Here is a 24658-nt window from a genome sequence, read left to right on the forward strand (position 1 = left end):
ATAACATTGCTTTAAAAGGAGATTAACTTTCCAATTATCTATACTTAACTGGTGATCTGGGACCTTTAGCCTGGACAGGCTACTCTGTATAGTTTTAGATACATGGTAATAATTATTTTGTTTTTTTTAAGAACATTTTAGTTGAATAAAAAGTTTTTAAAAGTAAAGACGCATTATTTAAAATGTGTGGCAAGGAAAAATTTGTTTAATGTGGCCATAAAACAATATGGTAAATCCTTAGTGTTGAGCCCTAAAAAGTGAATATAAACTGTAAAATAATACTAATTGCAATGTGACACTATGAAAGTCCATTTGCTCATGCTCATTGAGCAAGGTCACAACACACACAAAAACTTAAATTAACAAGGAAGCATGTGGACATAACATTTTCCCAACAACAAAATTGTGGCTAGTGAAATTAGCGAGTGGCTAGTAATGTTAGAACAATACTAGTCACTCACAGTGGCTGGCGATCAAAAAAGTTAATGTCAAGCCCTGCTTACAAAATAGTTTGTGTAAAATGACTGAACCAACTCATGATTAAACAGTTTTGTGACTCACCAAGAAATGACCAATGAAGCAAACGAGCAGAATCACAGATAGAATTAAGAAGGACATGCCAAAAGACACTCCCAATATTGCAGTTCTGAAATAAACAGAGAATATGTGGATTAAACCACAAGCACACAAGAGTAAGAACAGGTGTTTTCACTCACAAATTCAACAGAATCATCCTGACAACTCCAAATCAGTGCAGTTACATTTCATATTAAAGCCATCTGTAAGATAGATGTCTACAAAAGTGTATAATTTTAGTCTTTGTTAGTTTTCCATTTGGAAAGATATTGCATTGTGTCAGTGTTTCTTTGACATTTTATTTTGCTATCATGTAATGTGAAAAAGGTGGAGAGGGTGAACATGCATACTTCGGCAGGACCAGGATCTGAACGATGAAAATGCAGAAGAATATCAAGCAGGCACAGGTGATGTAATATTTGAAGGCCGGCAGGGTTGTTGCTCTATACTGCAGGGAAAGGACACACTGTTCTTATTGAGAATCAAACACTTCTGCATTCCTTCACCCTCTCTTACACCAGTGTCGTCTTTCCCTCCCTCTCAATTATTTATACATTTATGCATTATTATTCAAACGTTCTGTTTAAGTTGGCTTGCAAAGTGTCAGTACTTACCTCTTTTTCCAAAGCTTTATTATGGAAAAATAAAGATATTCTTTGAATGTCTTCTGATTTCAGCCATTGTCTATAGAAATAATAATAATAACACAAACATAAGTACTCACCAGAAAAATACTAAACCATAACTTATACATATAAAAGGCGACCTACTTTTGAGAGTTGATGCCATCAAATGTTCTAATCATCCTCTCATTCAGCTCTTCCTCAAACCGCTTCTTCTGAGATTTTGTTCTGAGGAGGACACTGACTTATTAGTGATTTTTTTATGAATTCCTTAATGTTTAAAATGTCTTTACTATTTAAACTAGTTATTATTTTCCATGTTGTATATATGTTGATACTGTGTTTTATTCCCCAGTGACAATTTTTGCAAATACGGTATGTATTGTAGCATAACTAGAAAAAAAGTACAGAAATTAAATCACCTTTCTGAACGTCTCTGAAAGTGGTACTGGCCTATGGGCACATCCTGTTAATAAAGCAGAAGTAAGTGGTAAGTAATATTCTCAAACAAATAGTAAATGCTACAAAAACGAAACACCATGTGTACATACTTTTATCAAAAGGTATAACTTCAGCTACAATGTTCTAATCATAATTAAAGGGCACCTATTTTACCCCTTTTTTAAGATTTAAGATAAGTCTTTTGTGTCTCCAGAATGTGTCAGTAAAGTTTCTGCTCAAAATACCCATCAAATTATATATGATACTTTTCTGAATATTGCAATTTTAGCTCAGAGCACATTGTATCGTTTTTTGTTGCCTGTGCCTTCAATGCAAATGAGCCAGTTCTCCCCGCCCACCTTTCCCATGTGCCTCCTGCTGCGTCAGATAAACAGCACAGTGACAGACTGTCGTATTTCCCAACCTCATCCCTTCATCAGTAGCAAGGATGCTAAGACTTTCATCCATGCGTTTGTCTCTTCACACATTGACTACTGTAATGCCCTTTTCATTGGTCTGCCTGCCAGCTTCATCTGCAGATTACAGTATATTCAAAACTCTGTGGCAAGAATACTCACTCATACCAAACGTTCCGCTCATATAACCCCAATCTTGTAAGACCTATATTGGCTACTAGTTGCATACCGCATTAAATTCAAAATTCTCCTCCTCGCATTTAGATCCCTAAATAGCCTAGCTCCCTCTTATCTTTGCAACATGCTTGTCCCCTACACCCCAACTCGTTCATTACGTTCTGCTGACGTTGGCCTTCTCGCTGTCCCTGAAACATATTTAGCAATTTGGGGATTTATTAAATTGGGAGGGTCCCTTACTATGCTGGGCATATCCCATAATTTCACATCCCAATGTTGATAGGTATGCCTTTCTAAACCCAACAGGAGCAAGGAGATCCTAATTAATTTAGTCAAGGAGAACCAGCTCATTTGCATTAAAAGGGTTTTGCGCAAAACAGCTAAAATTGCCTCTGACCCAACAATTTACATAATAAATAAGTATAATAAATGATCTGACAGGTATTTTGAGCTAAAACTTGACAAGCACAATCTGGAGAACCCAAAAACTCTTTTGTCTTGTAAAAAGGTGCATAATTAAGTGTTAGTACATAAGGACATTTGTTGATGACATTTAATATAATGTATATCGAAAGATTCTTGTCACTTGTTTGCATTGTTAGCTATAATGCAACTAACAATGCAAACCACTCATGCAAACATGTAACACAATAACAGTTTGTTTATTATTATTATTATTATTATTATTATTATTATTATTATTTTATTATGTATACATTTGCATATTTTAGTATTACTATTGACATTTTCCATAGCACAATTACCTTCCTACAAGTTAATGTGGTTAAAAATAGTGATTGCTGGCAGAATACTGCAAATGTTGAAATCAATGTTAACATCAACAGAACCTCTATTGCAGAGTGTGTATTTCCTCATAGGAGGACTCACAGCGGTGTTAATCTTTCCATTCTCATTGGTCATGCTGTCTCTGTGGTGAAGGTTGGCGAAAGGCTTGGCCGCACCCCAGGACTCCAGGTATCTGGTCATCCTCACTGAAGCTCTCATTTTAGCCCCGTCAATGGTATGTCTTGGTCTGTAGTAGTGCTGTGGACTCTTTCTCTCTACCTAAAAACAAAACAGAACAGAACAATCAAAAATCCATCACCAAACCTCCTCAGTTGTGTTTAGTAAGTTCCTTGGTCAACTTAGCCTAAAAAAAATATATTAAAGCCAGAGGTAAGATAACAGCCCAACAAGGGCTTGAATTTAAGAATTTTAGACTATAAAGACATTTTAGAACATAAAGAAACATATAAAGACTGCTAACTTGTTTTTCATACCTTTGGGTTGATCACTAAGTAGGTTATAACTCCATGTTCTTTTAGATAAGGATCACGTTCCTGGCCATGTCCATCTTCAACCTTGTATGCTCCGTTCAAGTGTTCAAGCGTCTCTGAGGTAATGTGGACTCGTCTGTTCATCAAGAACTTGCAATTACTATTGATCTACTCACCATACAGTACTCCACAAACAAAAAGCATATCATGATTAATAATTGAAAATAATTATTAAAAACCCACAGTGACTTACCCTGGTACACCACCTGCTTCCATGTGATTGGCTAAAGTTACATCATGTGACCAGACATCATATTGCCATTTTTGGAGGCCAATTACACCGCAGAGAACGTTACCAGAGTGAACACCAACTCGCATGCTAATTTCCACTCCTGTGGCATCTCGGACTTTCCTGTGTAGAAAAGGTAGAAGGAAACAACAAAACATCCCTTTACACATCAGAGCATCAATTTAACCTTATTGAGTTCCATTAAAAGAAAAATCCTGTTGACTTACAGGTCAAAAATGACCCGTGCACCCAGGGCCGGAGTGGGATTCCTTTTTAGCCCTGGAGGTTTAAGCATTAGACCAGCCTACCTCAGTTCACGACTGACTATGTTAAAATAAGGTCATTTCCAATTCAGTTTATAATTACACTATCTCATCTTTTTCAAGAAAACAGCTGCTTTAGTACTTCAAATGTTCAACAAACTTAAAGTTTTATATGTCTTAACAATAAAAAATAAAAAAAATAAAAAAGAATTAAGTAAGGATCGAACACAGATCGACGATGTCAGAACGCAACATGCTGACCACTGGACCACAACGACGCTGTTGTGCTTGGGTGGCCGGAATGAAAAATCATCATTACCCTGCAGGCTGCATTTTGCTCATGGGGCTATGAGACAATAAATAAGAAAAGCGGAGCTGCGGCAAAATAATGAATAAAAAGAGTGAGGTTATGGTTAAATAAATAAATAAATAAATAAATAAATAAATAAATAAATAAATAAATGAAAAAAAAGTGCGACTGCCGAGAGTGCAAGCAGCTAGAAACACTGGCCTTCGTGGCCAAAAAATGGACCGGCCCACCGGGAACGCTCCCGGTCCTCCCGATTGGCCAATCCGGGCCTGCGTGCACCATATCAACAGCAAAGAAAAATCCTATACAATGTTTTACATCTTGAAGTTTGGTGACTTTTTCTAAAATGACAGCAACATCAGAAAAAAAAATTATCATTTTCTATTTTCAGAAAGGCTGTACACATTTAGAGTACAACGGTTGTCCTTTGTGTCAACTTTGACCCGCCAGCTATAAAAATCATTTTTAAACCATAAAAACTACAGGCACACACATCCCAGACACAAACACACAATAACAATCTGCTTAACTTTCATGAATACTGTCTTGCTAAACATTTTACACTCACGCAGATGCTTTTAACATTATAAAATATACTGTATACTTTAGTCAAATATGAGTATTCTCCATTAATAAAACATTGAGAAAAACGTCTAGTCTAATCTTAGACATTCAGTTTATGATGAAGATGAGGTTGTTTCTTTATATATAAAAATATTTGAGGACTGAATTTAAATTTAGATGCTTTATTTTAGAGGTTTACTGAAGGCAGGTTATTTTTGACCTGATTTAATTTAATGTGTGTAATGTGTATTTATATAGCGAATTTATTGTGTATGACCATACACCCAAAGCGCTTCATAATCATGGGAGGGGTCTCTCCACACCACCATCACTGTGTAGCATCCACTTGAATGATGTGACGACAACCACAGGACAACGGTGCCAGTGGATTTACCACACACTAAATATTGGTAGCCAATACGGTGAATGGGGATGATCAAGAGACCATTATGGATAAGGAGGAAATTTGGCCGGTCCCCCGGGGTTACACCCCTTTTGTTTACGAGACGTGCCATGGGATTTTTAATAACCACAGAGTCAGGACCTCGGTTTAACGTCTCATTCAAAAGTCGGTGCTCACTGAAAGTATAGTGTCCCCTTCACTTTACTTTGGCATCAGGACCCACACAGACTGGCGGCTAAGCATCCCCTCCTGACCTCACTAACACCACTTTCAACAGCAACCTAGTTTTCCCATGTGGTTTCCCAGCCAGGTACTGAGCAAGCTCAGCCCTGTTTAGCTTTAGTGAGTAACCAGTTTTGGGCTGCAAGGTGATATGGCTGTGAACAGTGTAAAGAGAATCCTAAGAAAACAGAGAGATTAAACTAGTTTAGTGTTTATTTATAAAGTGTTTTAAAATCCAAGTGTTTACCAAAGAAAAAAAATCTCCATGCACACAAAAACACACCATGAATTATTGTTAAGAGCACACCGAATCACCAACAGGCGACAATAAAAGCCTTTAATGCTGGGTTCACATCAAATGGGGAATTAAGTATTTGTGCAAATAAATTGCATTCAAGTCAATGCAAACATGGGAACAAAGGTCGATTACCGCCCCATAATGCAAATGGCACGGAATCTGGGTTGCTTTGTAGTTTTTCCCTGCCTTCATTTAAAAAACAAAAATCCAGCCAGATGAAAAAGAAAAAAAATCTCTGTCAGGCAATGCTAAGGGCACACCAAACCAACAAGCAGTGATAAAAGCCTTTTTTGCTGGGTTCACACACGGAATGAAACGCAAGTAAATTGCATACAACTCAATGCAAATGTGAGAAGAAAAAGGTGTATTACCACCCTATGATGCAAATAACATGTTATCTCCGTTGGTTTAGAGTTTCCCTCACCAAAAAAAAAAATCTCTGTCCATATGAAAACAAAAATATGTACTGTGATGCAATGTTATGTGCACACTAAACCAAGAGGTGACTGTTATGCTGGGTGTTATCATAGATATTTACATTAGATATCACCTACGCTATTGTTGTCTATTGGAAGAAATGCGCCAATAGAGCCGCCATTTTAGTGCAGGGTAGCGCTCCTTAGAAATGAATGTAGTACCAAGGAATGGCCATGCAAAGGTGGTCAGTATTTTTCAAAATACGAAAATTCAAATTTTACATAACTTTTCGACATCGATGGATAAGTGACCGCAAGGGCATTGCCGACAAAGAGCATGTGTTTATGTGCATGGCAATGTATTATCCTCCCTCCCTGTTAAATTTGACCTAATCTGTAGGGCCAGACGGAATCTGCCGACGTTTTTTGCTATTTCTGTAGAGAATTTTGGTAAAAGTCTGCAGATTTCTGCTGAATTATTTTGGGAGTATCATAAAAAATAATATCTTTTTACCTTTTATTTAATGTTTAAAATGCAAATCCAATTAGATTCACTTTATTTGGTAAATAAAGCAAGTTTGTCATATATCTAGTAAAAGACAGAAAATATTTCTGTACAAAGTGAACTGTACATAAATCAGATGAACATTTTCATATTATTCAATAATATTACTGTAATTAATTTAAAAACTGAATAAATATAGATTTACACACATTTACTCAAGTAAACAAACAGAATTAATGATGGGCTAAAAATCTGCGGAAATCTGCGCGTGCAGATTCCGGGTGGGCCTAATCCCTGTCCTGAAACACACCCCCTCTCCTGCTTTCACTTTTTATTCTAACGGAGGGACTGATTCGTTTGTGAATAAATCTCCGTGATGAACATCTCATTCTCTTAGCCGACAATAGTAAGTTTCTGGCACTGCAGTGTCTTGTTATCATATTTAATTTACATTGTTTGCTTATTTTATTCAACAAAACTAGCATAAGCCTAATATTTAGTTGGTGCTACTTTGTCTCATGGTCAGGGCAGAGACTGTATTATGATGCTTGTTTAGCACAGAAGTTCGTAACATACAAAATCATAAAATATGAAATCTTACCTATGAAATGTGATATGTTTATGCTTTGTTTACTTTGTTTGATTATTACTACACCCGTACACACTGCTAAAGTCAAGCAACTTCATATTTGCTTTAATCTTGACTAGTGTGGCTGAATGACATTTGTCCTGGGAGCACTGTACAAAGGTAGTGGCGCTACTGACACATGCTCAGGGTCCGTATGAAATATCTAGTTTATATATTTATAGGTTGTTATAACATGGAATTAAGAATTTGTACAAGTAAATTACATACGAGCCAAGCAAAGGTAGATTACCCCCCAATGGTGTGAATGACATGGAATGCACTTCGCATTTGCCCTGAACACACAGAATTTGTCTCATTAGCATCTTGTTGAGTGTAAACCCAGCTCTGCTGGCCAGTCAGAACACATCACATGCTAACATCATCAGGCAAAAACTCTGGTTTTAGCAGCCACACTGTAAGTGGATTTTTGGAAAATTTTCAACATGGCCGGAGTTTTCAGAAAGTTTTGGTTTCAGTCACCCAATACTGCTTTTTCGTGTAAACAAATGACCAAACGGCATAGAAAAAAACTGAGGTTTTGAAATTACTCATGTGGACAGAGCCTGTATTCAGCCAATACTTGTTCATTGACATGTACTTAAAAGTAAAATGACATATTCTAATATGCCTGACTGTTTGTTGTTTTTACTCTTTTGAGTGATGGGTCTATTAAATATCTGTTCCACATAATAGTACATACTACCTCAGTTACAAAGACAAGGCTTAAGGCTAGTTCTAGTTGGAGCTGTCCTACCTAAAAATAACTTGCTGTGACAGTTTAGTCAGCGACCTTGTTTTGTCAGATGCACACCTGTAATGGGTTTATTTAATAATAATAAAAACATTTACTGCTTATAATTCATTAATTTTCTTTTCAGCTTAGTCTCTTTATTAATCTGGGGTCGCTACAGTGCAATGAACCGCCAACTTATCCAGCATATGTTTTGCGCAGCTGATGCCCTTCCAGCTGCAACCCATCACTGGGAAACATTCATACACACTCATTTTAGCTTCACCTATACCACATGTCTTTGGATATGTGTGGGAAATCGGAGCACGAGGAGGAAATCCACTGGAACACGGGGAGAACATGCAAATTCCACACAAAAATGGCAACTGACACAGCTGGGGCTCAAACCAGCGACCTTTTTGCTGTGAAGTGATTGTTCTACCCGCTGCGCCACCGTGCTGCCCTTTACTGGTTATAATGATAACATGAATTATTCCTTTAAAACAAAGCTGATCTGCACTTGCTTCAGTACTTGGTTTAAGATGATTAAAAACGCTAGTGTGTTTTCACAGTGACATTTACTCAAATGTTTCTCCTTTAACAGAAACACTGCAGTTATTTTCCAACCTGCAATGTCTAATAGAAAGATGAAATTCTTCTGGGTTTCTGTAGAACAGGTTGAGATAAGATAAAGACAGGTCTCTCGTCTAGAGTGAGCACCAGTCATTTTCCACAGTGTGACCTCTTTAAGTCTCTGAGTCATTATCGGGATAGCCAGGTATCCTGTCCTTCACAGCAGCACTGGGCCGAGACCAATCAGCCCCGCTGTGTGGTGGATTAAGAGTGGACAAGAAGCTTGGCTGCAGGACTCACTCTGCCTAAATTCTATCATAACAACAGAGCAAGTGTGAAAATAGCTTGCTTAAAACTTGGACTATTTATAGTATAGTAGTATGTTTTTAATATTATGCAAATTGCATGTTAATAATTGAGGAAAAATTCTACAGAATGATTATTTAAATGTCATATTTTGTAATCTGTGATAATGTTAAAAAAATAAACATGTGTTCACAGTGTTGTTTCACAGAAGAGAGAAAAAAAAACATGAACAGGTTTGCAGAATATATTACGATAATTATGAAACTGGGACAGATGTTTTTAAGCTAATCAGTGGCCAAGTATATTTCCACTAAGAGCTGTAAGAAACAAGTCAGCAAATAAACAAGTCCTTTGGAGTATTCGACTGATGATTAGAGAAGGGGTTCTCAGCTGGTTTTGTCCAGATTGCAGATATCAAGTAGTCAAGTTTCATTTTTTTTTTTTTATAAAACAAAATTGTTTTACAATGTGTAAAATTTATCAAAGTGACTAGAAAAATTATCATTAGAATAATAATTACATAAAGTGAAAAGACCACAAATGCAAAATCAAATTCACATCCACAAAACATCTTAAAAAACGATATTTAATTGTCAAAGATTAAATATTAATTAATGTTAATAATCAGTTATTAAATTAGCATGAACAATAGCAGGTTCCAAAAAAAAAAGGATCACAATGTGATAGGGGCTGAACTTACTTGATAGCTTCACACATGTCAAGTCCCATCTTGACACAATTTTTGGCATGATTTGGCAAGGACTCCGGAAGGCCAGATACACAGTAATAACAGTCGCCTAGAATTTTTATTCTCATACATTCATTCTCCTGAAAAGCACAAAAAAGACCAAAACAACTTTCATAAACAATATTGATTAGAGCAGGGGTCATCAATCTCGGTCCTGGAGGGCCGGTGTCCCTGCAGGGTTTAGCTCCAACTTGCCTTAACACACCTGCCTGGGTGTTTCAAGTATGCCTACAGTAGTGAGACCTTGATTAGCTTCAGGTGTGTTTGATTCCCTCCAGGAACAAGTTTGGTGACCGCTGGATTAGAGCAATATTTGGTAATCAATCTACCAGTTCTAGTAAGTTTCATGAAGTATTTGGTCACACTTTATTTAGATGGTCCGTTTGTTAAATTTAAGTTACATTGCATCTACATGCCAACTAATTCTCATTAGATGTAGACTGTTAGGTTAGGGTTAGGTTTGGGGTTGGGGTAAGGGTTAGTGTAAGTTGACATGTACTTGCAAAGTCTAGTTGGACCATCAAAATAAAATGGAACAACAAAATAAAGTTCTACCAAGTATTTTTTTCCAAATCAGAAGAAAATACAGGCCTGTAGCCAGCCTCGCGAAATGGTTAGTTCTTTGTTCTCCAAAAGTGGACCTTTTTGCAATTACACACCTCTTTTTCTATTTAATTATGATATTTTAAATTTTATTTTCATTTTATGCAGTATTTTTGCTGGATTAGTTGTATGGTCATCATAACCACACTTTTTGAAGCACCAAAAATATTTCCTAAAGTTTTAGAACAAAAAATATGAATAAATACTTATTTTTAAAATACAAATTTATTACATTATATATCATTTGAAAAAAAAAGGAATCTGTTAAATTTTTTAAATTAAAAACTGTAGCCGATTGTCATTTATTAGGCAAATAAAGTGGCCAGCACATCCAAGTGTCCTCAGTCAGAATATGGCCATTTCAATAATTACAATAGCCAAAAATAGTATTAAATATAATTTATACCGCTTATGGTGCTACGCTCCTTTTTATTTGTCATTTTTGTTTTAAGAATAAGGTCCAAGATCCCCCCCCCCCCCCCCCTGACTACTGACATGAAATGGTAAACATAAAGGACATGTCTGTCACTGGACTAAATTATTTTAAAGTTCAGTTTACCTTGGCGATCTGATCAAACTTGCCAAATAGTTCATTCAACATATGGACCAGCTCTCCAGGTGAGCAATCGCTGGCCAAGCGGGTAAATCCAACAATATCAGCATACAAAATACTGTAAGAAAACATATACATTTGTTTTACACAGGTGTGAACAAAGGCATGCTTGTTCCGAATAGTATATATTTATACTTACATTAGGTACAGAAAGTATTCAGACCCCCTCAAAAATTTCACTCTTTGTTATATTGCAGCTATTTGCTAAAATCATTTAAGTTCTTTTTTTCCCCATTAATGTACACACTGTACACCATATTTACAGAAATACACAGAATGGTCTTAGGTATTCAGACCCTTTGCTGTGACTTTCGTGTGTTTATTTCAGTTGCTGTCCATTTCTTCTGATCATCCTTGATTTGGTACTACACCTTAATTTTAGTTCAGCTGTGTTTGATTATACTGATTGGACTTGATTAGGAGAGCCACACACCTGTCTATATCAGACATTACAGCTCACTATGCATGTCAGAGCAAATGAGAAACACGAGGTCAAAGGAACTGCCTGAAGAGCTCAGAGACAGAGTTGTGGCATGGCACAGATCTGACCGAGATTACAAAAAAATTCTGCTGCACTTAAGGTTCCTAAGGGTGCTTTCACACTAGCACTTTTGGTCCGTACCCGGGTTCGTTTAAAGTCAAAGAACAGTATGTTTAGCTAGTGCTGTCTTGTGAACTCAGGTGCACACTCACAAACTGTACCCGAGTTCACCTTACTTCTGCTATGGATGCAATCATACCAAATAAAGAAAGTAAACTGCCAACTGTACAAGAAAATGTAGTTTTGATAATGTTCTACCAGAAAGACTTTAGGAGGCAGAAAAACGTTTGAACATTTATTGAGAATTGTTTGCATGAATGAGAGTTCTTTATGATCCTTTCATAAAGTCCTTTGGCGTAAGCCCTGTGTATAATGCAGAACTCTGGATGAGCTGGAAAATCCTGCCTGAAGATGAAGGCAGGGCGAAGCCAACCCCTTGAGTGGAGACTAGGCCGACCTGGTGGTGGTGGTGATGGGGAGGATGGAGGGAAACTTCCGCAACATCACCTGAGTACAGCGAAACAGATTGTTTAGATGGGCTTATATATATATATATGGCTTGCTTGGTTGTTATAGGCTGACGGGATAATTATTATGAATGACGTGACATCTCAGTCTTCCTGGTAGAACTATAGCTAAAGCTTTCATTTCATTCGTGTGTGTGTATGTCTGTGTACCTTCTTACATTACCTTGGTGACAAGCAGGCCTAACCCAATGCCTCCTTGTCTCCTGCAAAAACAACTTCTGCAGACATTGCATTATGTTTAGTCCTTAAGTGGAAGATGTTTGGGACGACAAGAATTCTTCCTAGAACTGGCGTCTGGCCAAACTGAGCTATCAGGGCAGAAGAGCCTTGGTAAGAGAGACAAAGAAGAACCCAAAGATCACTGAGGCTGACCTCCAAAGATGCAGTTAGGAGATCATCATTGCAGCCCTCCACCAGTCAAGCTTTATGCCAGAGTGGCCCAACACATGAAAGCCTGCATGGAGTTTGCTAAAAAAAAAAAAAAAAACAGAAAGTAGGACACCAAGATGGTAAGAAATAAGTTTTTCTGGTCTGATGAGACCAAGATAGAACATTTTGGCTTTAATTCTAAGTGGTATGTGTGGAGAAAACCAGGTACTGCTCATCACCTGTTTAATATAGTCCCAACAGTGAAGCATAGTGGTGGCAGCATCATGCTGTGGGGGTGTTTTTTTTCAGCTGCAGGGACAGGACGACTGGTTGCAATCGAGGGAAAGATTAATTCAAGAACAGGGATATCTTGGATGAAAACCTTCTCCAGAGTGCCCAGGACCTCAGACTGGGACAAAGGTTCACCTACCTTGACTGTTCTTGAAGGGCCCAGCCAGAGCCCTGACTTAAACCTAATTAAGCATCTCTGGAAAAACCTTAAAAGGGCTGTCCACCACCGTTTTCCATCCAACCTGACAGAAATGGAGAGAATCTGCAAAGGATCCCCAAATCAGGTGTGAAAAATTTGTTGCTTCTACTAAATACTGAGCAAAGGGTCTGAATACTTACATAACACCATGTGATATTTCAGTTTTTCTTTTTTAATAAACCAAAAATGTCAACAATTCTGTGTTTTTTCAATTCAATTCAATTCAACTCAATTCTGTGTTCTTCAATACGGGGTCCTGTCTCTACATTAATAAGGAAAAAATTGAGCTTAAATGATTTTAACAAATGACTGCAATACAAAAAAAGAGTGAAAATGTTAAGGGGGTCTGAATACTTTCCATACCAACTATATATGCACATATGCATAAAAAATTTAATTGCTTCATTTTTACTATGAATGCAGCATGAAAACATTAAGGCTATAGAGTTGTGCATTTATATATTGAATATTGCTAACTGTGGAAAATGTGCAGCATGTACTGTAACAGTATGAACAAAACAGTCTAGTTTTCAGTCAAGCTGTAATATTTTCTGTCAACATTTCACATATTTATTCTCAAATGCTGAATCATACCATACAATTTTATTTTTATGTCCATTGTTGTATAAAGCAAGCCAATTGTCAGGACTCGAGTTTGATCTCAATTTTCTCCTGCCTCTCTCTATATCTTTCTTTAAGGTGACTCAGTTGTTCACTCATTCACTAATACTGTTACTAGTTATAGTTTGATAAAAAAAAATCTTTCACATTTCTGTGTGCGTAAAATATTTAATATATTATAATGACTTATGTAAATATAATCTAAAATCTACATTTCACTCACTGTCATTTGGCCTAGTCTCTCATTTATTAGGGGTAGAAATATACAAATTTTTTTAAATATAAAAAAGACAATTCAGTAAAGTACAGTAAAATTGGACATGTACTTTCTTTAACCTACTTTCTTTAACTTTTATTTAGTTGGCAAAGGAAGGCAAAATAGATTCCAGTGTATTCAATCTCATTCTTAAATGTAACTTGTAACTATAAAGACATGTTTATAGCTGCAGCACACTCTCCTGCCTTTCACTGCACCTGTTGCCTTTCTTCCTCTAACTCACCTGCAGTATAATCTCCTTTCTCTCACCTATTTAGCTTCTAGTGTGTTCTGTGTACAGGCTCATTTGCTAATTATCCGATAAATTATACTATCTTGATAAGTGTTGGAGTGTCATTTTGTTATTTACTTTTTTGTTCTTGCAAAGAGTTTTAGAGCGGTTGCCCATTTTTCTGTTCTTCAGTTGGATTTACTTTGGTCTGTCTCACTGTGTGATGATGTTGCCTATTCTAATCTTTGCTGAGCTGCTGCCTCCTCACACGGTTCAATTCTACTCTTTAGTTGCTGATTTAGACGTATTTGCTAGCTTCGCCTCTGGCATCCCTCTAGCTTATTTTTTCCTTTCTTCCCTCCTCAGTTTTGATGTTTAGTTTTGCACTACTATTGTTTTAAACCTTTATTAATTTTTTTGTTTTTGTTTTGGCTGTCATCTGCGTTTGGGTCCTTGGGTCATTTTCTTGGGTCTTGACTGGAAATTTGTATATCAAAGAATATGAGGCCTGCAAATTGCTACTGTATAGTCAAAAAAAGAAAGACAATGAAAGTTATGAAGTCTTAAAAAATCACTGTACACCACAGGTTACTGGGGCTTATGGCTTGGTTGAGAACTTTTATTGATGTTTACATGGAAGAAATCGCATCCTAGTTAAACCCAGCCAAAAAAGCAGTGCTAAACCCACATCTTAGTTACAAGTGTGTAATGTTTCTTTACTCATTGTTAAAAGGATTGTACAAACAGTACTACAACCTGGGAATTAAAGTGTGAAAAGCCTTAGAATGTTGTGTTCTTAGTCTAAACCTGTTGCACACCGCTAAACAAGGCTTTTTTGTATTCTTTCAAGCATCTGACCATTTCATTTCAGTGTTACAGACATAGGAATGCTAATGCTACTGTCTCACAGGGGAGGAAACAGAGGAACAAAACACAAGAGTCATGGGCAGTTTAAAGCATTGTGTTAAATAGGAATATCCTTAAAAACTTTTATAAAATGTGAGACATTGAAAGATAAGTCGCGTTTACCAATTTTGAATGTATTCAACCAATGTCCAGGTCTGACAGGAACACTTTAAGCTTAACTTAGCTTAACATAATTGAATTCGATTAGATCAGATGCACCTCGCACAAAAAAAAAATATATATATATATATATATATAAAATATATAATAATAAAATATATATAATAAAAAAAACATATAATAAAATATATAAAAATAAATAAAATAATAATAAAAATTTATTTATTTTTTGTATTATGTTTATTATACAGGTTGGCTGGTTTTAGATGGTCGACCAGCCTGGTTTTAGAGGGGCTTTGGCCATTTCCAGACTGGTTTCAGTAATTTTCCAGCCTAGTCTCAGCTGGTCAGGCTGGGAAATGACCAGCTAAAACCAGTTTGACCAGCCTGGTTTAAGCTGGACATAGCTGGTTTGGGCTGGGCTCCCAGCCTGGTATGCATTTCCCAAACAACGACGTAACTCGCGGCTAAATAATAAGTACATTTTTTAATTAATTATTTCCTAATAAATAATAATAATCAAATCACATTTCTTAATAAATAGCCATAATTTTTACTTATTTATTCATTTATTTATTTATTTATTTGATTTATATATATATATATATATATACCTTTTGTAAGTAATTTTATGTTTTAGAATGGAATATGTAATGTTCTCAATAATATTTGTAAAGGAAACATTGGTCCCATATGTGCCATACATATAAATAAATTAATATGGAAAATGAGTACATGTTTTTACCAAAACTAACATTAAATTTTTTTTTTAAATATGTGCACGTGTACTACAATATAACTTGCACAAAGAAAGGATGGGATTCTTCTGTAAAGAAGTTGTTACCACTCCGTTTAGAGCATCATTATGGGCATTTTATGTTATGAGTAACATGGTTCAAACAATGGATCTGCGACACAAGTTTTGGGAAACATTTATCACTACATCCATCTTTTCCCAAATGCATCGTACTATGATAGTTCAGCTGTGTGTTACTTCATTGTTTGAGAAACGCACCCCAGCTTCAGCTGGTTTAAGCTGTTTTTGTTTTGGTTAATATTTAAAGCTGGACTTTTCTTTTTTTACTTCATATACTGAGACAGACAGATAATTAAATTTAGCTATTTTTGATGTCAATATTGCTAGGAACTATACTCTCATTCCGGCGCAATAATCAACAAACGTTTCTGCTAAAAGTGTTCCAGTCAAACCTGCAGAATTGATTCAGCTGAAAGAACTTAGAAACGGTAAACTTTATGGGAGTTATAAAAGAAGCCTAATTCCAAAAAAATAATAATAAGTGTGTTTTTTTAATATTATGGTTGGACTACATACATTTACTATACCAAGTCCTGCTTTTTAGTATTTTGACAAGCATATACACTGCAGTTGTACTTTAAGATGATTACATAACCTAACAATTACAGATTCATTAATTAAAATTACAGGTTCATTTGGATGTGAACAACACAAAATAACCATATTCAATAGTTCTTGTTCCAACACTGACCCCATAATTCTGGATGTTGTAATTAATTGTGATAATGAGTATAACTGTTCTGAGAATTTTAGATTTGTGGGATGAGGGTAACTCACCTGACATTGGTGTGACGTTGTACATATAAATTATGGAAGTTGTTAGTGTTTTCCACTTGACCAAACTTTGGCCCTTGTAGTCTCTGTATGATTTCAGCTTTCATCACTCGAGCAATGTGAGCGGGAAGCAGAGAAAGCAACAGACGTTCCTGTAGCAAAAACAACATTTTCACACATACACATTACTTGGCTTGCCTCTTCAATATATGCAGCAGAGACTAATTTAAAAGTGCACATAGCATAAAAACTGCACAGCCTTCTAAACAAATGTAATGAAAATAAGTGAAGAAATTCATACACAACACACACACACACACGCACAACATAATTTAAGGGGATAGATGACCCAAAAATGAAATCTCTGTCATGATTTACTCACTCTTCACTTTTTCAAAAGATTTTCTTTGTTCTGTTGAACACAAAAGAAGTTTTGAAGAATGCTGATTGATGATACCTATTGATATGGAATGATTTTTCCTACTATGGAAGTCACTGGGTACCATCAACCAGACTTTTTCAAAATATCTTCTATTTCCATAATTATCTATAAAGGTTTACATTAGAGAGAGAAGGCGGTGGGGTATTTTTATTTATTATATTTTATTTTTACTATTATTTAGTAAACTCCTCCATTAAAGGCACGTATACAAGATTTAAAGGAATTTGAGGGCATTAAAAAATCATTCAATTAATGAAATAATCTACAATTCATTCTAAAGATCTTCTTCCTCTAGATTTTAATTTATTTACAACTTCACTTATTTCACATTTTAAGCCTTCTCTCTTTTGAATTTCAGCCTTTCAGAAACAAGATTTGCTCATTAGATTTTTGCTTGATAGAATTTTATGTACTATAAATAATATGTTTAGCAAATGGTATAGTGCCATATTGTAAAATCATGCAATCATACATTGTCTTGTTAAAATACATCTAGATTATATCCTTAATTTTTAAACTATTGCCAAATTTTAAATGTCAAATTAGGCTTTTTTGAAAGGCTGATTTTTTTTAATTCTTCCTAACCATCTGCAACTCAAATTTTTAAATAATACATCAATTATTTATAAATGTCATTCAGGTTTTAGGTCTAAACACAATAAAAAGTGCTCTTTTAAAAGCTAATTAAAACTTATTATAGGCTGTTGCAGTTACAAAATTGCTTTTGCTTAACTTTCATTTGGGTAAAATTATTTTGTATCACTTTTGCCCATTTTTGAGAAACTTAGAAATTTTGTACATCTATTTTTTTTTTTCAATTGATTTGTTTGTTACTTTCTGTCCCAGCTCTTATCCGACAATATTGAGATTTATGCTTCAAGTTCACTCTTTTCTCAGAGTAAGGTGGATAGGGAAGATGTCATATGACTTCTATTTTATTATTATTATTATCTCCTTTATTTAGCCAGGAGATCACATTGAGACAGTACTGTCTCTTCTTCCAGTGAGACCTGGCCAAGATGGCAGGCAGCTCATAAAGTTTCACATAAAAATCACAAAAACAATACCACACATTTTGCAAACACAATGTATTGTTAAACACATCAGGTAAGAGGTGAAGGGCATCTTTGTATTTATTTTATTCTACAGGTCAGTATAGGGAAGAATGTGGCGCTCTGCTCTGAAGACTTTTCTTTTCTTTTCAGAACTTTAAATTAGACAGTAACCTGGGTTAAGCATTTCCGGTGAACTGTATACCACTGCAAAATCGGCTCGATAAAATCAGCAATCTCTACTGGCTGAGTGATATCCAATATAAAGTGGGTCTCAAATTGTACAAGAAGCACTGCATTAAAATACATTTTCCCCGCCATGTGTTTAAAATATGAACATTTATTTGACTCCAGTATTTTCAATGGAGCTTCTGCACTAACCTGTAGATCCTGATGGTCACATGCAGGTAAAAGGTTTTTCGTCCTGCTTTAAATGAATGCCAAAGTCTATTTAACTGATATTACTTTATTAACATTTCAACATCGATGCTGTAAAGGTAACCGTATAAAACTGAAAAAAGTCACATTAACCGTTCACCAGAAGTTTATAAGTATGGGAAAAAACTCTAGCTCGGCATATACCCTATACCGTGATACTGTGAAACCGTGATATTTATATCCAAGGTTATCATACCGTCAGAATATTATACCGGCCTATGCCTAGTGGGTGCTGCATTGTAGTTGTAGGTGAACAAATAATTCCTTCCCACAAGCATCTATTTCCAACTAGCAGATATTAATCTAAGAAAATAAACACACAATAATATTCACAAGATTTATACCTCCATTCTTCACTAAATGCTGAGGTCCCTTTTACTGAGGCTGATAAAAGCTGACTTGTTTAAATATACCGCGTTCGCTGAGCTCAACTGTTCACTAACTACCCAACAAAGCCTCCAGCTGATGGATGCAGCAAATCGAAACCAAAGCTGCTAAGTGTTTCCTAATACTAACTACCCACATAGCAAAATTTCTCTGGCCCAGCTCTGGCCCACACAATCAGGTTTTGCTTGGCCCACATGCCGCAGTGAATTACGGTACATGACTGGACCAAATCTGGCTTCCAGACAAGGGCCAAACACAGACCATATCTGGGCCAAGTCTCAGCCAAGTTAATAACTCATAACTGGACCTGAACTGGGCCAGATAGGTTGGTGTGTCACGATTGCAATGAAATTGATAAACCCATGGAGAGATGCGCTTTAGGCACACTATGGGCACGCTTTTTCTCAAAGTGACCTGATTGGTATAATTTTTTTTCTTTACTCAAAAATGATTTTAGTGTATTTTAAATGTGAGTCAAGACTGGCCAAACTCACATGGACCACTTATCAAATTTTTAAATCTGGGCCAAATACTACGTTTTTCATCTGGCCCAAACCTTGTGTGCCGCTTTAAAAACGGTGCCACCTCTGCCAAACCCAGGCCATGTTTGGCCCACATGCTGTATGCCAGTGCCGGATGAATGCCTGCTGTGCCAGCTTTTTGCCAAATCTGGGCCAGAATTATTTGCTACTAGGGATACTTTCCTCGAACTCACAAATTTAACTTGAATTGCAAAAAAAGATAAGCTTTTACATTGCAGTGCAGCATACAGCATACAATAATTTACACTGCAACATGCATCAGTATCCATTTTCCAACTAATTAATGTGTTGTTTGGTGTATCTACCATCTCCAGCATGAACATCAACTGCAGAAAACTGTGCAGTGTTGCACTGGTAGATGAGACCACTGGACTGTGGAGAGTACAGTTCATCACCCAGAGCCTGAGAGCACATACTTAAGAGGTTAATCCAGAGAAGAGCAGAAAGGCAATGTTTGACCTCTTGCAGAGCACACAGTCTGATGGAAGACAGCCAATATGCCAGCAGCAGCCTTCAGATTTCACAGAGACAGAAGTAGGCATCAGTCACACCATCTGCCTTTGTAGCACTGTCTAAATTGGGAGCTGAGAACCAGCATAACAGAATTGCCCTGGTTTCCACTCAGTCCCACGACTGGAGTTTGACACCACTGACTGAATAGAGAACATGTGGGAAAAGTAACTATGGATGAGAATCAAGGCAACCAATCAAAGTCAATCAAATTGTTTCCTTAATAGACTTAATATTAAAACACAACTATGTAAATACATTCAACTCTAGGTTTATGTTTTTAAGAAGCAGCAACTATGACAAAAAAAAAATTAATGAAATCATCTTTACTGTATTAACCTCCAATTGGTATTTTCTACATTATTTCACTAGTCAATCTGCATGTAACACCCAGCTTTAACAACAACGACCGATTTATGTCGTGTGAGAAGTTTGTAAGTGTTAAAAGAATAACATAAAAATCAATGTAGTAGAACACGTGTATTTCTAAATGTGCGCAAGGCTTTCTAAAAGTTCATAGTTGTCATTTTTCTTTTTTAAAGGGCCATGAAACCCCCTAGTTTCAGCAGGGTGTTTTCACACCTCTACTTTGGAAAAAGTCTGAAAAGTGGGCGTGTCCAGCACTGTTAAGGGGGGAGTGTCTGAGGAACTAAAGTGGGATGGTGTGGGAGTGTCTATTTGGGCGCGCTGAGTTTCAGAGTCAAAACACACACACATACACACACACAGGGGAGAAAGGGACTGTGTTTACATGGACATCTGTAGTCGAATTATTTGCCAAATTATTAAATTGTAGACTTTAACTGTAGTTTGGCTCTTTCATTCAGGGAATTCATTCACGTCTCTCGCGACAACAAGATATTTGATTCGAGGAACTGCTCTAAGCGTGTATTTTTCATGCAATGTTTGATACCGCACGGCGAATGAGGAAAAAACCTTCCGCATTTCCCGGAAACTTTGATGCACACGGCAGGTAGTGTCAGAAAGCCGGTCACAAAATGCGGTGAAAACCAGAGATGTATAAAGTACTAGAGACCCATACTTAAGTAAAAGTACAAGTGCTTTATCAAAAATTGACTTGAGTAGAAGTAGAAGTGCTCTTTAAGCACCATACTTAAGTGGAAGTACAAAAGTATTCAACATTTTTTGTACTTAAGTATTGCAAGTAGTTTATTTCAAAATTTACCACTCAAGTACTGAAAGTAAAAGTACAAGTATTGTGTAATGTAGTTATTAAAGAAAGCAGTCAAAATACACTAATTGTTTTGTTTATTTTAAATATCTTTTTTGGGGTACTTAAGCAGAACGAAAAGAAACATGGCTTATGATACTGTTTTTCTCTGTAAATAGTTTCTATGGTACAAGAGCTCACATCGTCAGGCCCTTTTACCAGAAAATGCCTTCACTGATGAGATAATTCAGCATGTTCACTTACATACATACTCTCTCTCACTCTCTCTCTCTCTCTCTCACACACACTCTCACACACACACACACACACACACACACACACACACACACACACACACACACACACACACTGCCCTGCACACACCTAAATGTACACTCTCTCCCCACTCTCACACATTCATACACTCTCACACACACAGTTCTCTCTCTATCTCTCTCTCCCTCACACACACATTTTTGTGTATTGTGGGGACATTACATAGGTTGCAATTGTTTTTACACTCTCTCTTACACACACACACACACACACACACTGTTGTTTTCTCTTACTCACACATTATTCACTCTCACTCACACACACACAAAGACACACTCACACTTTGGGAGTTTTGAAGTTTGATTGGTTAATACCACAATGAACAGGAGTTCTGTCTTCTGGAAGCACTCGTGAAACTAAACTAAACAAGCAAACTAAATCCTGCTTCACTAATTTGAACTTGATTTTGATTTTATTGTAAAAAAACAGGAAAATGTGTATATTACTGTGTTAAATGAAAATCTGAAATATTTTATGGCTTATGGCTATGATTTAGTAATAATTGTTATTTATTTTTATCATGTTTTTAATGAAATTGGTCTTACAGTTAATATTTTCTGTAGTATATTTATTAATTCTGGTACTTTTACCATAAACCAACATCTCAACCATTTGGTAGAGGCTGATATTTTAGAAATAATGTGATGTGTTGAATAAAAATGCACTGATTGTGTTAACTAGCGACATTAGGAGTTAAGAAATGCAATAAAAAAAATTTATATTGCTTTTGTCTTGGTGTGACAGTTAAAGGGTTTTTTGTAATAAAATTTTGTCCTTTAATACAGCAGTCAGATATACGAACTGTGCCCTTAATTTGACCTGCTCAAAGAAAACACTCTTTCTGGATGTATCAAACAAAACTCATGCACAGAAGACAGCACGAGCATTTACAGCTAATACACTCATGTCAATATTATCCCGCCTGCTTTTTGAGCGCTGACAGGCGGGTCTTACACGGCTATGATTGGTTATTGTCCTCAACAGAAAGGGCTTTAGAAATATAAGCGCTGTTCACCCATGGCGGGAAAAATACGCGATTATCACAGGTAATAGACACAGTAAAGAAAACTTAATTGCACATGAGGCATGTCTGGATCCACTGCTTTAACAGCTAAGAAGAGAGGAAAAGTTACCTTACAAACTGGCCAGCGGGTCAAATTTCCAAAGTGAGAGAGCGAGAGATAGGCAGAGGTGAAGTTTTACATTTCTCTCTAATAGTAAACTAGCGGCTGATATGCTGTGCCGCCTCGCACTCGCGCCTCCGTCCTTAGCCATAGTATTGCGACATCGCGCATAGGAGATAAATGACGTCATCACGTAATAACCGGGCATGACCTATTACTGAACTGATATCAATCATTTTGACACCCCTAGTAACGAGTAACGATGCAGCACATAAAAAATCTATCGGAGTAAAAGTATTAAACTCATGGAAAATATGTACTTAAGTAAAAGTGGAAGTAGGAGAAAAAAATAATACTCCAGTAAAGTACAGATACTGCCTTTTAGTACTTAAGTACAGTAGTGAAGTAGTTCTACTTCGTTACTATACATCTCTGGTGAAAACCCTACACGAGGTTAAAGTTTGGTTGTGGTGCTAACATGTTTACACTCAGTGCAATTGTAAGTTCGATACGAACAAACTGAATAAACAAAGAGCACTGGTCGCTCACTTACCAAATCTGTAGAGACAGGACAATCACCAGCAACTAGAGCCGCGTCTTTATTAAGAGAAGACTACAAGCGAATCCGGATCTTTTTGCAGATGAGAACAGCTCTCAGGTAAACAATGTTCCTCCTTAGACACGTAAGTTATTGTTGTTGAGCGTTGCGTACACTGTTAATCCACACGTGACTCCAGCTGCGCTCTCACAGAGAGAAAATGAAAACCAAACTTAACTGCAGCAAACTATAAAACCGGAAGTACGAATTTGCTTGAATTAACGCAAAAACAACCAATTTACACTTTTTAGAGAAATATAGGTGTCCTAATAGTGTTTTAGCAGTGTGGGACACATATACGACTGTTAACAGCTCAAAAAATGTGTTTTGGTGTTTCTTGACCCTTTAATAATTTTACAATGCCATGCAAGCAAAAAGCCAAATATAACAAACTGAAAAAAAAGGAATTTTCTTCCTGTCGCATAAGACTTTCAAGTTCCTACCTCTATTTCCTGCATGCAAAATGGAGCCAACACTTCCAAAGAAAAAAAACATTTTTTGTTGTTATTGTTGTTGTATGGTCGCCTGCTAAATCTAAGCAGGGCTGCGCCCGGACAGTACCTGGATGGTAGACTACATGGGAAAGCTGGGTTGCTGCCAGAAGTGGTGTTAGTGAGACCAGCAGGGGGCGCGCAACCTGCAGTCTGTGTGGGTCCTAACGCCCCAGTATATTGATGGGACTCTACACTTCTCAGTGAGCTCCGTCTTTCGAATGAGACAAACTGAGGTCCTGACGAAGGATGTCCTTCGAAAAAGACAACCCAAGCTCATTCTGTAGCCCCGCGGACGTTTCTGGAGACCGCGATTTACGTGGCCGGATGTACGTATGGCTGCATTTCATTTTTCAAGCAAACGCTACGGGGCGGTGTAAAACGCCGCTCCTCTTCACGCTTGCCAGCTGACGGCTCACCTCCGTGTGGAGAGCCTTTCCACCGCAACCAGTTTGTCCGGTTAGCTTGTCGTGTTACGTCGGTGGAGCAGAGGCCCGGAGGGGAGCCGGCCGCGACGACAACCGGGTTCGAGTCCGGGGAAAAGCGGTTCCAGAAATCAGGTAAGACAAAAAACAGAATCCAAAACTTAAAGCGAACTAGTTTATAACGGGGCGAGAATGCGGTGAAATCCAAAAACACGTTCAAAATCAGACGAGGGCTTTTCTTTTTCTGGACGGCTTTTGTAAATCGTCGCTGGAGTTTAGGGAAGGAGGAGGAGGAGGGTGGCTGGGTTGGCGGCCCAGTCAATAACTCAGTCATTCACTTGGACAGACAGTTGCTTGACAGTGGCCTCCAGAGGCTTTTTACGCGAGAACAGGACGGGCGCGAACAGGGCGCGCTCGCAAGAGGCGTTTAAGACGCAAAAAAGCTTTGGTCAAAAAGTATACAAACAGTACTGTCAAAAGTACTAATTTTATACATAAAAAATCAGGG

The 24658-nt window shown here is 37.0% G+C and overlaps 1 protein-coding gene across 2 annotated transcripts in view; it reads right to left on the reverse strand.

Annotated features, from left to right (window-relative positions):
* Positions 1 to 24658, reverse strand: part of adcy2a (adenylate cyclase 2a) — a 107734-nt gene that overhangs the window by 19951 nt on the left and 63125 nt on the right. For both annotated transcript variants that reach the window (XR_015510922.1, XM_087286576.1), the window contains exons 5-15: positions 16638 to 16786; positions 10928 to 11039; positions 9718 to 9845; positions 3764 to 3922; positions 3514 to 3646; positions 3122 to 3298; positions 1622 to 1665; positions 1347 to 1427; positions 1191 to 1260; positions 927 to 1024; positions 562 to 646 (exon numbers count right to left, since the gene is read on the reverse strand). Coding sequence is in view for 1 of the 2 variants with exons in the window: in XM_087286576.1 (XP_087142702.1) it covers positions 562 to 646; positions 927 to 1024; positions 1191 to 1260; positions 1347 to 1427; positions 1622 to 1665; positions 3122 to 3298; positions 3514 to 3646; positions 3764 to 3922; positions 9718 to 9845; positions 10928 to 11039; positions 16638 to 16786 (1236 nt within the window). In the remaining variant the exon portion in view is untranslated. The remainder of the gene's footprint in view (positions 1 to 561; positions 647 to 926; positions 1025 to 1190; positions 1261 to 1346; positions 1428 to 1621; positions 1666 to 3121; positions 3299 to 3513; positions 3647 to 3763; positions 3923 to 9717; positions 9846 to 10927; positions 11040 to 16637; positions 16787 to 24658) is intronic.

Source organism: Danio rerio, chromosome 16 (assembly GCF_052040795.2).
Source record: "Danio rerio strain M-AB ecotype USA chromosome 16, GRCz13ab, whole genome shotgun sequence".
Taxonomy (NCBI): Eukaryota; Metazoa; Chordata; class Actinopteri; order Cypriniformes; family Danionidae; genus Danio; species Danio rerio.